The sequence below is a fragment of the Clytia hemisphaerica genome, unplaced genomic scaffold (assembly GCF_902728285.1).
Source record: "Clytia hemisphaerica strain Z4C2 unplaced genomic scaffold, Clytia hemisphaerica genome assembly, whole genome shotgun sequence".
NCBI lineage: Eukaryota > Metazoa > Cnidaria > Hydrozoa > Leptothecata > Clytiidae > Clytia > Clytia hemisphaerica.
Window position 1 is genome coordinate 799,668 of NW_027104175.1, and position 13,802 is coordinate 813,469.

The window sequence follows — 13,802 nt, forward strand, 5'->3', positions numbered from 1 at the left end:
AGTATTTCTTCCATAACACACTCTTAATTTTTCTGAAAATTATAGATTGCATTGAATAAGCCCCCGCTCCAAGCGGTTTACTTGATGACGGGATAGGGATGCTTTTTTGTAGCGTGACTACGTGATTGCATAATGAGAAGTCGAAACGTGATCGTGATTTGAAAAATTTTTGGGCTGTGATACGTGATTTGGACTTTTTTAAAGGGATGCGTGATTAGCCATTATTTTTCTGATTTTCGTGATCGTGGTTGAAGACAAAAATTGTGTGATATCGTGATCAGAGTTACTGCTTGAATCATAAACTTATCTTAATTTCTTTTGATTTTAGCAAAACTAAATAAAAACAGAAAAACAAAAAGATGTAAGAAATTATTAAACGCACCATTTTCGCAATGCATTCATCCTTCCTACCCATTATGCACTTCTTGTTGGTGGTAGTACTCATCACACCTGCGCATAACACAGTTGATAATAATCCATCACATCCAATATCACTTGATGATGATCCAAGCCTATTTCCAGGCCACTTGGAACCACTTGGTTCAAAACAACCTAAGAAAGACATCGAAGTTCTGACAGCATACCCTTCACCACAAGGTAAGGTTGATTATTACCTCCTTTCTCAGAAATGCTCTTTTTTATATTCAAACCAATTCATAGTTTCTAGAGGGGTCAAGACCCCCCTTAGGTAAGAGGACCCTCCTTAGGAAACTCATTTAAAATTTCACACCCCCCACCCTTAGAAAATGGCAAACTTTATTGGAAAAGAAAAAAATTGAAATTTCGCACAATTCAAGGAAGATTCCCCCTTATCTAGAAGAACCCCCCCCCCCCCCCCCCCATAGGAAAGTCATACTTTTAACACCCCCCCCCCTTGCTTTTGGTTCATCAAAACCCAAGACCCTCCCCCCCCTAAATGTAGGGGGGTAGAAACTATGCCAATTTTGTTAACACGTGTAAGAAGAACTTTGGCCTCGATGGCAAAAGTATTAAGAACAAGTCAAGAACAATTTAAGGCTTTATGAATTTGTCTTAGGAAAATACTCTTGAACTTGAATTGGCTCTATTAAGAACATTTTAAGAGCATTTTAAGGGCTTAAAACTCAAAAAGTAATTTTGGATCTTCTATAAAAAACGTGTATATCTCGAGGAATAAAGAACTAACTTAGAATTGTTCCACGGTTTTTTATGTTGACGCAATCTTCAGGCAGTGCCGTGTATTGTAGATCTTCTTTCAATACATGTTCTAGAAAAGCTTTGGTCTTAGTCGTTTTTTGTTAGTCGTTTGGGTAAAGTGGAGTTCTGACCCCTTCCCAGCTGGCATTTTTAATCTTTTATGGGTTTTGTGAATATTAGATAAATATTGAAATGGCGTTGTCTGTCAGCTATAGTTCAAGGGACGTTTGGTACGTTTGAATAAATTTATTACGATGGAACTATTGCTGTAATTGCCAACTGTAAACTGCAAATCCGACCTATAACTCTGCGCTTTTAAGGTCGATCCCAGGTCCTGGGATAATCACAGTCCTAGGATTTTACACTGACCAGAATTTTTCAATTCCGCCAATTGTCATCCATCTCATCCTTCTAGAATACTTCCTGAAGTACATCCGCCCCGGGCGTCCATTCTTACTGAAGGGCGGTGCTAAATATCAGAAGGCGTATAAAGTATGGAACGACGATTATTTCATGAGTTTCGAAGCGGCGAAATATGAAAATGTGCAAGTTGAACCCAACAAAAAAGAGATACGTGAAGCGCAAGGATTTGTCACTTCCTTCAAAGACTTTGTCCAACGTTATGGGAAGGAGAAAATCTATATGGTCAATAAAGTACCCTCATTTTTACAGTAGGTTTGCCAAAGATTTTATCGTTCAACCTTCATTCAACACAACTGTTGTGCGAGTTAAAAATGATATGGTTTGATGTTTTTGATCGAACAAGATTCACAAAAGACTTCAAGGTCACCAAATGAAAGGTCATTATTTTAACCCGTTATATCACATTCGCTATGAAGACAGAATCTAATTTTTCAATAAATTTTTTTTGCAGGAAAGATGTTATGATGCCTCCACCATTGCGATGTAAAAACACACGAAATTTAATGCTTGACCATGTGAGATTATTTCTACTTGTATACTCGTTTCGATCTTTTCAACTGGGATTTTCTTTTTGGTTGCACTATCCGAAAAACATTACCTGCTCATCGTAATACTAAAACGCTCTTCCAAAAATATAACATTTTCAAAAAAAACGCCCTCTTTCGTATGAACCACCTCTCCTGTAAAGTGTCATGTGAAAAGGAGAACTTGATGTTACAGGTTTATTCTTTTCGTATTCAATAAACTTCTGATAGTAAAATATTCTTTTGCATTGGTAGCTCGGTAATTTTGTATTTATCGACATTTGTTACTGTCTTCATGCAAACGACTCAACGAACTATGGGTTTAACTATTAAAAAATCTAGATTTATTTCAAAGTAAACGCTTTTCGGCTACGTAGAACGCATTTTCATTTTGAGGAGGCAAAGTGAGAAATATAAACCGAGATCCAGCCATGGTTTGTCCCGAGGGAAAAAAGCTACCAACTTTTGGAAAAAAATTTGTCCCCCCCCCCCCGGTTGCTACGGGCCTGTTGAAGAGGTGGATGTTACCATGATTTCAAGATTCATCGCTCATTTTTTAATCCTTTGTTATCTCTTTATTGTTACAGGTGACGTGGATGAGTAGTGGAGGTACAAAGTCCGTTCTTCACCAAGACGATTTGGATAACATTAACTGTTTGTTTCGTGGAGAGAAAGACCTCCTTTTCATCAACCCCATCAAATATGGAAGCAAGGTAAGAAACAACACCACTCTATGGCGCTCAAAGAACCAGATCTACCGGTAAATGACCGTTAAATTGAGTGATCTCATATGATATCAATGTCAATTAATGGATTTAAAGAGCATCAGATTTTCAGGTAATTGTCCAAGGGAATCGCTGAGACAAAACGAAGTAAAGTGAATGTTTTATAATGATAATGATTATTTTACAATAAAAAAAAAGATACTAAGAAATTAAATGTCTTGCAACCAAAATATGCTAAGCTACATACAATTAGATAAATCAAAAGGCTAGAAACGAGTCTCCTATGTAGGCGTTGAAGCCACTTATTTCCTACATTCTCATCCCTCGTGGTTTTCATACAAGCGCTGCATTGAAATGTGCCATACAAAAACAAAGAACGCGCTAAAATCAGTTTGTCTTCCGAAATGTTGCTCAAATGTAACGTCATTATGTCTTGGAAAGGATGAAGATTTGGCTCTAACCCTCGGTTGTTACTTATCGACCAAATATCTGGATGACTCGAAAGAATTGATAACAAAATTTTTCGTACAGTACAAAATAAAAAACTGCATCCCTTTTTCAATGACCCGTTGCGAATCTTTTAGCCATTTGGGAATGAAAATGCTTAAAGCCAATGTGCATGAAATGGCTTATGCTTTTAATGGGTGAGATTTTTTTAATTCTAATAATGTTCGTGAATCAAAAACTGTGTGGAGATTCTCGAAGAATGAATGTCTTTCGCAGTGTTAATGCCGAGTGTGAGAAGTCCCATCATTGTGTTTTTCTAAATTGTGGCAAGTTTTAGTTAGGGTCCCGCCGTGTATAAATTACAGACGTATGAAAAATATTTAAATGTTATAAGAAAGAGGTAATATAAGTCAATAAATGAAATCAGTAATAATTGTTTTGAGCCCAGGTTTTCGGGCTCTAGACATTCGATTTTTTACGTCGCTTTTAACTTTCGAAGCTCTTGCAGTAGCAAAAAAATCGAATTTGCGTCAAAGCACTTGAAAGGCTTCTATTTTTCGAAAATCGTCAAAGTGGAACTATACTTACGCTTAACTATCCAAAATACCACTCAACAGTTAAATCACTTTATAAGCACTGATTGGTTCATATGCCTCAATTGCATCATAATAAATGCTCGACAAGACTTAATTTAATCCAAGTATACATTATAGATTATTATTAAACATAAATCGTCCTTGTTCACATCCACAAAATTAAAAATAATGTTTACACGCAACGATAAGAATCTGTTTTTCTGTCATGTGGGCATACTTTCTTTCAATTCTCTTTCTGTCTCTTCGCACTAGGGGGCACAAAATCATCAACCATCGTTATGAGATCGCTCACAAAATGTCGCATGCCAGGTTTTGATCCTTTCGCGTATTCATCGACAACTTTCAGTGCAGATTTCAAAATATGAACCGCCACAACCTTTCCCTTCTTTGTATCGTATTCTTGAATTTTCTGTTGTAACCGGAATCTTAGTTCTCTCAGATAATATATGAATCTTATGCCACCATGTCTGTAATATTTTTTAACAGAATTAGCTGAGGTCCCGATTTTTGTTATCACATCTTTCTGCCAAGTATCAAAGGTTCTATCCACTCCTAGGTTGATAAAAGTTGGCATTCGTTCAGTATAACCGGACCCTACTGCCAATCTACAGTACAAATCTTTTAAATTCTGTTTTTGGAGGAAGTTTTGGTCTGCTAAGGGTAGTATAGAAACTTCACCTATAACGTGTGCAGCATGAAACTGGTGGCGCTCGTAGGTTAATTCATTTAGACAACCCCAAATAGCATCAGCATCAGCATCTCCAGAACATTTTCTTTCAATATAATCACTGTTATATAAATTAGTATTTTTTGATGTTTTTGCTTTTATCTCCTGAAAACAAGCTCTACCGAGTATAACGCATTGATAACTTTCCTGGTTGGTGTCTTTAATGATAGCACGAAACAGTTCAGCAACCTCACTGAAAAATATGAAACTACTGTATAACCTGTTAAAGAGATGAGAACGCACTTTTTCTTCGAAATTGTTGCCAAGAGGTTCTCTCACTTGCCGGTTTCTAGTACCAGTAATGAAATACAAACGATTTGGACAGTCTCCTTTCCACTTTTTAACTGCTTTAATGATTCTATCGTCACAAAAGTTTTGTGATTGAACATTTGCAACGAAAATTGCCGAACTAATGATCACCAAAAATAATTTCATTTTCAACAATACGAATTGGAAAGTGTGTCCACTATTAAACTCGTCTGAAGCTGTTAGATGTCTGCACACAATAATAGCCCCTCTAAAAGCAACAAGTAGAGTTATAGTTATATCGTTTACTTTTTTCTCTCCAAGCCACTAAATCATGATTCAAACAAATAAACAACACCAAAATTTTGATGTTGTTTCTTTGTTTGAATAGCGTTTACGTAATATGCAAAATTTAGACTTATAGATTCTGAGAAATGATGTGAATCACGAGACTAGGTTGAGGATACAAAATAGGTTCGATATGTTTTGATAAGATACCAACCACTCCAGGCCACTCAATTCACGTGAAGTCATGAACTTAAAAAAAAAAGAGATTTATTGTTATTTTGACGTGACATGTTTTATAGGACTAAACCAATTCGAAAGAACAAAAAATTAATCTCCCCACTTTTTTTTTTTATTTTTTGCCCAAAGATGCATAACTATAAACCCTCGAATGTGATGGAGCCCGATTTTCGGAAAATGTTACTATTTTTGTTCTGCTTGATTTTTTTAACGGTCACGCCCACATAGATATCAATTATATATATGTTAAAAGCATAACCAGGTAGGTCCATAAAAGTATCGCTTGTTTGACGTAAATTCTTGTTTACGACGGCTGTACTTCTTTGCGCGTTTTAGTAAGGGTGTCGTTTTAACATTTTTTCCTTAGAATTTCATGCTCTTTCAGATGCTATCAATCGTTTTAGTTTGATTTGACTTTTGATCATCAGACTCTTGTTAGCCCACATTTTTCCTTACAACATCACATTTTTATCAAAAAATTTGTCACGGGCCTATTCGCGTTTTGAAAACTATATATTAATAGCCGTGCTCTGTATGCTGTGTGTCACCACTTTTGTTTTCGCAAGCAATGTTTTGTTTTTTTTTGTTTTTTTTAGATGACTTTGAGTTGTTCTAAGTTTTTTTGATTGATAGGTTATAATTTCTCAAAACAAAACTTTTAAAATTTTTAAACAAAAGAAAAGAATATCAAATAGAACATAAGAATAACAAGACAAGTTTGTTAGAACAACAGCAACATTCAAAAGACATTCAAGAGTTCTTATTTCGTATAATACATCTATGTCGATAATTATCGTCCAACTTTCAGCCCTAGGACCCTTAACGGGGCTAAAAAGGAGGAGAAAAACAAGGGAAATTTTGTGAATTTTACTTCCCTTATTGGGACTAATTTGACCAAATTTCTTTCCTTCTGGGGGCAAAAATTTTCCTATTTTTTCGACTCTCAGTGGGACTGAAGTTTGATTTTCTGACTTTTCCAACCCTTACAAGGACTGCCAGGTGTCAAAAAGGCACCCTTAAGGGCGGTTCATACCCGTACCCTTCACTTGCCTAAGTACCCCCCCCCCCGGGCTGCCTTTTCCCGACGAATCTCGTGCCGTGTGTATAATTTCACTTCCCTCATCTTAACATCAAAGTTTTCCTAATCATCAAGAACTACGGCAAATGTAAAGCGAGCGAAGCGAGAAAAAAGAGCGGAGCCGTCTCGGACGTGGCTGATCGCCAGTATGGTGTAATTTGAATGACGCCCTTTCTGATAATTGTTGACACAATTTAAAAATATTTTTCAAAATATGGTTAAAAGATACGTCACCCTTGAGGGAAAGAGTCAGATTTTGAAGAGAATTCTGCTCCCCTCTAATTTTATTCTCATCGTGTTTTAAGCCACCTTCCCAACATCCAAAGAACTTTTAGTGCGTTCAGCAACAGCTAAACCGACGTGCGACGCCGGGTTCCGGCTAGTACATTATAAATTATAATCAGTCTGGTTTAGCATATAAAAGATGTCATCGATGTCATTATGTAAGATTTAAGTATTGAAGGTTGAAAGATCTGGGAAGTTGAAGAGCTTTCGTTATTTTGATTTAACAATTGATTATCCGATTTTGACTTTTCTTTCGTCAGTGTTCTTTCACGCCTAACCGGTTTCCCGGTTTCTTTCTGTCTACCGAATTTCAATAAATATTAAGAATCTTGATCGACAAATGAGTTGTGGAAATTTGTGAGAAGAAAAGGAAAATTGCTTTATCGTATTTTTCGTTTGATTTCCTACCTTGCAATTCTACATGTTCTGATTTACAATTTCCATTCTAGGTACCAATCGATCGTCCAAAAGGAGGCTATTCATCTCTCGATGTCGATAAGTATATTTTGTTTTCATACACTGCTAATAGCGAGAATTTTCTTTCAGTTCGAACCTTTCCAATTCATTCAGTCCTTCGTTATGGATATCTCCATCAAAATGTTGTTCCATTGCACATAAGAAACTGTAGAAATTTGATACTTAGTACCCATTTAACTCCTTTTGCTAGTATTTAAATGCAAAACTTTGATCTCGAAGGACTTAATCTTTAGTTCTTAAACCTTTCTTTCCCAGAGTGAATTTCACGAAATTTCCATCTTTGCGAGAAGTGGAATATATCAATTGCCATATGGAAGAAGGTGATTGTTTATTCATACCACGTGGATGGTAAGTTGATGCCCAAACCCCTTTTTATGCATTTTTGATTGCACATTTTGTCATCCGCTCTTGAAACTGTCATTGATTTCATGAATTAAGTGACGCCAAGATCCTTCGATATTTTATATCCTATACATTCTATTGATCTGACCACAACTTCGTTTTAACCCTCCTTTGAAAAAAAAATTGACAGAGACAAACTCTTTATTTCGTTGTTAGGACCCAATCTCCCCAGTGCGCGCAATATAAGTGAGAAAATCATAACATTGAAAAATCTTCTCTGTTAGGTATCATCAAGTGAATTCGAAAGCGAACGCACAAAATCAGAATATTGCAGTCAATATATGGTTCCGTCATAATCCCAGACATATGCCTGAAGACTGTAATTTACCGGAAGACGAAGCTTCATTGAACCATTACTATTTTCCAGGTATAACTTGTAGCTTCCTTTTTGTGTGAAATTAGTTTTGAATCTTAAAGGTTTTGTTTTTACATAAATGTTTCCGTTTCATATCAGAGACATACACGTTTATTTTTTTTAAGAAACTAGTTTTACCAAGCAGCCTCAATGTTTCTTAAGAAATCGGCCTTTTGAGCCTTAAATGTTTCTTACATGTTTCTAAACTTTTTGACATAAATCAGTCTCATGGAAGGCTGGATTGGAAGGTTCTTAAAAGAAACCGAATTAAAAAATGTTTTTTTCTCATTCTCAGCCTCAGCATGTTTCTTAGATGTTTCTTAGTTTTTAGGCATTCTGAGCCTCATGTTTTTTAAGAGTGTGTTTCTTAAAAAAAAAAAATGTGTATTTCATATCAGGACAGTGTCTTGCTATTGTTATATTATGCTTATAAAAGCAAAAAATGTTTTTCTTTTCCTCTTTTTGACCAATCTTGAAATGAGACCGTAAGGGCTACTCGACAATATAGTTTTCGGACCGTAATGTACGGAGTAAACAACAGGCACTCAATTATAAAAAGGAATTTTCTTTATGTAAACAATCCCCCAATTATTGCTGGAATATTGCAAATCGATTGCAAATCCGCAATATATGATAATATATTGCGGACACCTTTTCAACATATTGCCGGCACTCAGCAATATATCGTCGATAAAAGTTTATAGAAATATTTCGAAAGTAGTCGGGTAACAATACATTTTTCCGTAAGGCTCAATCAACCCCAAAAAGTTTCTGCTAGTGTAGAAAATACATTCTACTGTATATATGTTTATGTTATGTCCTTACTAGAAAATGAAACATGACAACATTTTTATTTTCACCTCCTTTAAGAAGTTGCTTAAGAAATACCACCGCCTGCTATAAATGAATTCTTGCATTAGGTATGGAAAGCCTGCATATCAGAGATGATGGAGACGGTGGCAAAGAAGATGATGATGATGATGAAGATGAAACTGAAGAAGAAGGAGACGAAGAACATTCCATGTTGTGAGTTCCGCATCCCTTCATATTTGTAAGAACACCAGACTTAAAATTACAAAATTGAATAAATGTTTTTTCAACAAGCAAGTATCTACCCCTATATCAGCCTCGCATTATGCTTAGCATTCTATTCTTCTTAAACAAATAGGGCAATTGTTTTGGTACCAAAAACTGAGCCTGCATATGCTTGTAAACGTTTACAGTTTTTTTTTTTATCTGACTGAAGATTGCCTGAAACGGCACGAAATCCGAGTATCGGAAAATAAATTTTTCTCGATTCTTGACTGATATAAACGTTTACATGTATATTAGCAACAGATTAAGATATGGCTTTCAGTTTTTTTTGTGTGAATAAACACCAAACAAAAGAGCTTAAATGCTAAACTATCAGCAGTTTTTTATGAGAAATTTGATTCAATTTCAAATCGTTGAAGCTTTTGATGCAAATATTTTCTGTTAATCCATATCCTATATTTCAACCATTATATGAGGGAGGAGATGTTTTGCTCCGGGATTATTCCTGAAAAAAATTTGATGGGCTCTAAGTAAAGAATTTATTGTGTTAGTAAGCACGTTTAATCCTTAATTTTTTTTGAGTCCCATTAAAAATGTGTTTGCTCAATGATATGATTTACATTTTTCTATGAAATTCTATTTTTATCAACCCCCTACTACTTTTGTTTCGTAGAAAATTAATGATGTGGAGTTTAACGCAGACCAAATATGGACGTGCCAGTTTCAAAACGTTCACCTCACTTCTGAAAAGAGTATGCTGATTTGGTTTGCACGTCGTTTTATTTTCTAGTGATTTATTTTGGGTTTATAGACATATCTCCTGATTGACAAATAATGATTGATTAAATACAAAGTACTGACTGTAAAAAAGAAAATATTGATGGTCAATGTAAACAATTTTTTGTCAATAATTTGCAATTGACGGTCAATAGAACTTGCTGACAGTCAATGAAAGACATTGAACATGAGCCTAATGTTTTTGACCTAGTAGTGATTTAGGCCCCCAAGCGGTTTTCGACCTTTTTCTTGTGTGATTACGTGATTTGGAAATGTTTTCTTCGTCTGGTCAGAGGTGAAAGCGTGATCGTGAAAGATTTTTTTTAGCCTTGGTGCGTGATTTGGACTTTTTCAAAGGGATGCGTTATTATCCAATTTGTTTGCTGATTTTCGTGATCGTGATTGAAGACAAAAAAATGCGTGATAAGACTTTACCCCGGGGGGGGGGGGGGCTCATAATTCTTTTCTTACTATTATCCAAGAATGGCCTTGACCAAGTAATGTCAGGCTTAACTTGACTTTAGCACTAAATTCCCTGCTCTGTTTAATGATATTCAATTCTATTATAGATACCCAATTTTGTGAGTGACGAAGATATAAGTCACGTGGAGTTAGATGAGAACTTCTTAAATGTCGCCCGTATGGTGAGATTAGTTGGGTTTTCTAGAACCGTTTTCATTTCTTATAGAGACATATAAAAGATATCATTTGTACAAATGATGGGGGTTAGGTAAAACGTCAATCCAGGGCAATCCACTGTAACCTTTCCTCAAAAGTCTCATTGTTTTTGAAAGGCTGCTCACCAAGGTTTCGTCGAACTGGCCACGTGCGTTTTCTATTGTTTAATTTCTTTTGATGCAGTTGTTTATGTGTATATTTCGTTCTTTTTACTTAAGTACTTGCATTAAAAGCAGACTTACTATAGGGTTTGTAAGCGATGTTTAGTTACACCAAATTATGCTTCTCAGAAGGAAAAATACGAAGAATTGAAAATGTCTGCCATCGTATTTCAGGTGTTCAACAAGTTGAATGTAGATGGTAATAAGTTCATCAATGGAGACGACTTCAAAAAGATATATCAAAATACGGACCAAGTCGATGTAAGCCGTTTGACTGTCTCCCGGGGGGTACTAGGGCTGCGAGCTGACGGGGAGTGCCGCCTGATTTTCGAACTTTGGACCCTTACCGGGACTAAAAAGGAGAAAATTTTGGGAATTTTACGACCCTTACTGGTATAAATTTGACCAAATTTCGATCATTCAGACGGTATATAGTTGAAATTTTTTATTTTTCCGGGACTTTGGAAATCCAAAAAAGGTACCCTTCAGGGCGGTACATACCGTTCCCTCCATTTGCCTAAGTCCCCACGGGGACTGTCTATTCAATCATGCTTTTATAATTAAAAAAATCCTTGGATTTCAAAGCCATTTTAATCAAATAATGTTCGCCTATTCCAATAGATTATTAGTCCATAGACCATAAAGATTAGCTTCAAGACTTGCGAGCTTACAAATATTTCCAAGTCTTTACAAATAAATTCAATTTTAATTCGATAACCAATATGAATGCTGTCGTTTCTTTCTTTTCTTTAGGAGATTGAAATTTTTGTCAGTGCGCAGATGCGAAACCTTCAATTGATAGCAGCTTCTTTATTGCACCAACAGCCTAGTAAGATATACGTATCTAGAATCACATTGCAATTCTTGTGGTGATATTCTAATAGGCCTGAAAGAGCTATCAAATAGCTATCACATCTGTCCACATAGTACGTACGCAATAAGGGGGTAGGGGTGTCTTTTCAAAAGCGTATGCTTGCGTACAGGGGAGGGGATGGGTCGAAATAAAATGTGTACGTACACGCAAAGTAAATATTTTACAGCACCTTTTTTTGCATGTAAAATTCTGTGAAAGTGATAAAGTGTGAATTGTTGTCCTGTTGTCGCAAAATAATAAGCGACCTTTATAAACAAAGGTTTTTTTTTTACAACTCGTCCTTAATGCAAAAATTAAAAAGTTAAGTTTCCTATTTGAAATATAGGCCCGAACAAGACAATCTTTTTCGCTATGGGGGGGGGGGGGGGGGGGGGGGGGGGGGGGTGAAAGGAAAAACTACGTACCAACAAGGGGGGTTTAGGTGCATATGGGTACGCTTGCGTACACGGGGGGGAACTCGATTGTTGACATTTTAGTGCGTACGTACTGTGGAGGTCCCCAGATGATGTCCATGTTTGTTCCCGACTTTTGTGGAACCTTTAAGAAAGACATTAGCTTAACATTCTGTAAATAACCATTAAACTCCATCATAGCCCTCGGTTACCCTTTAAGGTTGGTTATGATTCTTTCTTTTCTTGAATTATTTTAATATTGCCAAATCTGTCATCCCTTAAAATCAGATTTTTAGGACACATGTATGACTTTCGGACACAACGATGTTTCAACGTTTATCTAATAGTCACAATGTCCATATAACGTTTATCTAATAGTCACAATGTCAATATAACGTTTATCTAATAGTCACAATGTCCATATAATCTTAGAAGTCTTCGGTGAACGCTATGTGCCAGCTGGGAATCCTCTTTTTCCAATAGATTATAATTGATGTACCCATTCAAGATGTGTTTAATTGATTTTAACATTGTCAAATTAATCAATCATCAATTCTATTCATCTTAGAACCAGATCCATCGATGGATGAACCACCAAATACAGCAACAAGAGATGAAGCACCACAAATAAATGATGAGAAACAATCAGCCAAGGACGAATTATAACAAAGGCCCCTAAATAGAACTTCTAAAGGAGAATGATTTTTAGATCACGTAGAGATTTTCATGGATCTGTTTTTCTTCTGGAATCTTAGCTGTTTTGCCAATACCAAGGTGAAAGGTATCATCACTTTTGTGAAGTGGAGGGACAGGCGAGGATGTGAAATTAACTCGTCAAATATTATGATCAATTCATACCTACATACACTAGTAAAAACGTGAACTATTAATTCCTCTAGTGATTATAAAGTTACCGATTTAATGGTTGATCAATTTGATTATGATGGTTTTGTCTCATTTTTGTTTCTCATAATATTACAACTTTCAAGATTGAATCATCGGTGATTTCTTTACACTAGATAAATTTTCTAGATTTTAGTAATTTATTTTTATGAATTTTCATTTTGTAGTTACAATTTCAAGATTTTAGGGAATTGAAGAAATTTCATTCAGTTTTACTGAATTACGGTAAAAACCAAAATAATTTTCTTTCGAGCTCTAACTAAACAAAAAATGATGACATTCATAGCTGAAACAAGTAACACGAAACTACCTTAAGGGAACTAATTTCTGCGGGAACTAAATTTTGTGGTTTTTGCGGATTTAGGCCCAAATCGTAAAATTAAGTTCCCGCAAAATTTTTCAAATGCGAAAAACAAAGGTCGAATAATTCACAATACGGCTCTAATTTTCTTTCAAGTGAGAAATCCGCAAAATTAAGTTGCCGCGAATATTAAATATTAAATCTTGAACTGCGAACCGCAAAGATTAGTTCCCGCAAAAAATAGTTCCCTTAAGGTAATATATACTTTAATCGTGGACATAGCCTCCGCCCGGCGTGACCCACCTGGGCGTCCGGTCATTTTAGTGCTACTCTTCTTTGGTTCCGTACGATATTGGCTATACTCTGAAAGCACTTCCAAGATCCAAGATGGAGGCGTACAAGTCAAGGAGAAATATTTTACCTCCCTCCCGCCCTGCAGATATTGGTTGCCGGCAACCCTTTTCCAGTTTATGTTAGTTTATCACTAGCAGGGGGACTAATTTTCGCCAAAACTGATTAATGTGTTAGCCAAATATTTCAATGCCAAAAGCTAAACGCAATTGTCTCAGTCTACTCTGATTATTCCCTACCGAGTTGTACGATTTTGAAGTTAGATTTTTCTCAACTTCAGTTGAGCTACAATCTGACAATGTCTGTCTGTCTGTCTGTGTGTGTGTGTGTCTGTCTGTCTGTCA

General features: G+C 35.9%; 1 protein-coding gene across 1 annotated transcript; it reads left to right on the plus strand.

The window, feature by feature from the left end:
• The first annotated feature begins 328 nt into the window (after positions 1-328).
• Positions 329-13,029, plus strand: LOC136814385 (bifunctional peptidase and arginyl-hydroxylase JMJD5-like). Its single transcript, XM_067070922.1, has 13 exons — positions 329-597; positions 1,592-1,847; positions 2,051-2,114; positions 2,711-2,836; positions 7,202-7,251; positions 7,485-7,577; positions 7,856-7,998; positions 8,907-9,012; positions 9,695-9,773; positions 10,368-10,442; positions 10,812-10,898; positions 11,391-11,466; positions 12,472-13,029. Exons 1-13 carry the CDS (start codon positions 393-395, stop codon positions 12,567-12,569), a joined length of 1,458 nt encoding a protein of 485 aa, XP_066927023.1. The 5' UTR covers positions 329-392; the 3' UTR covers positions 12,570-13,029.
• Positions 13,030-13,802: the final 773 nt, after the last annotated feature.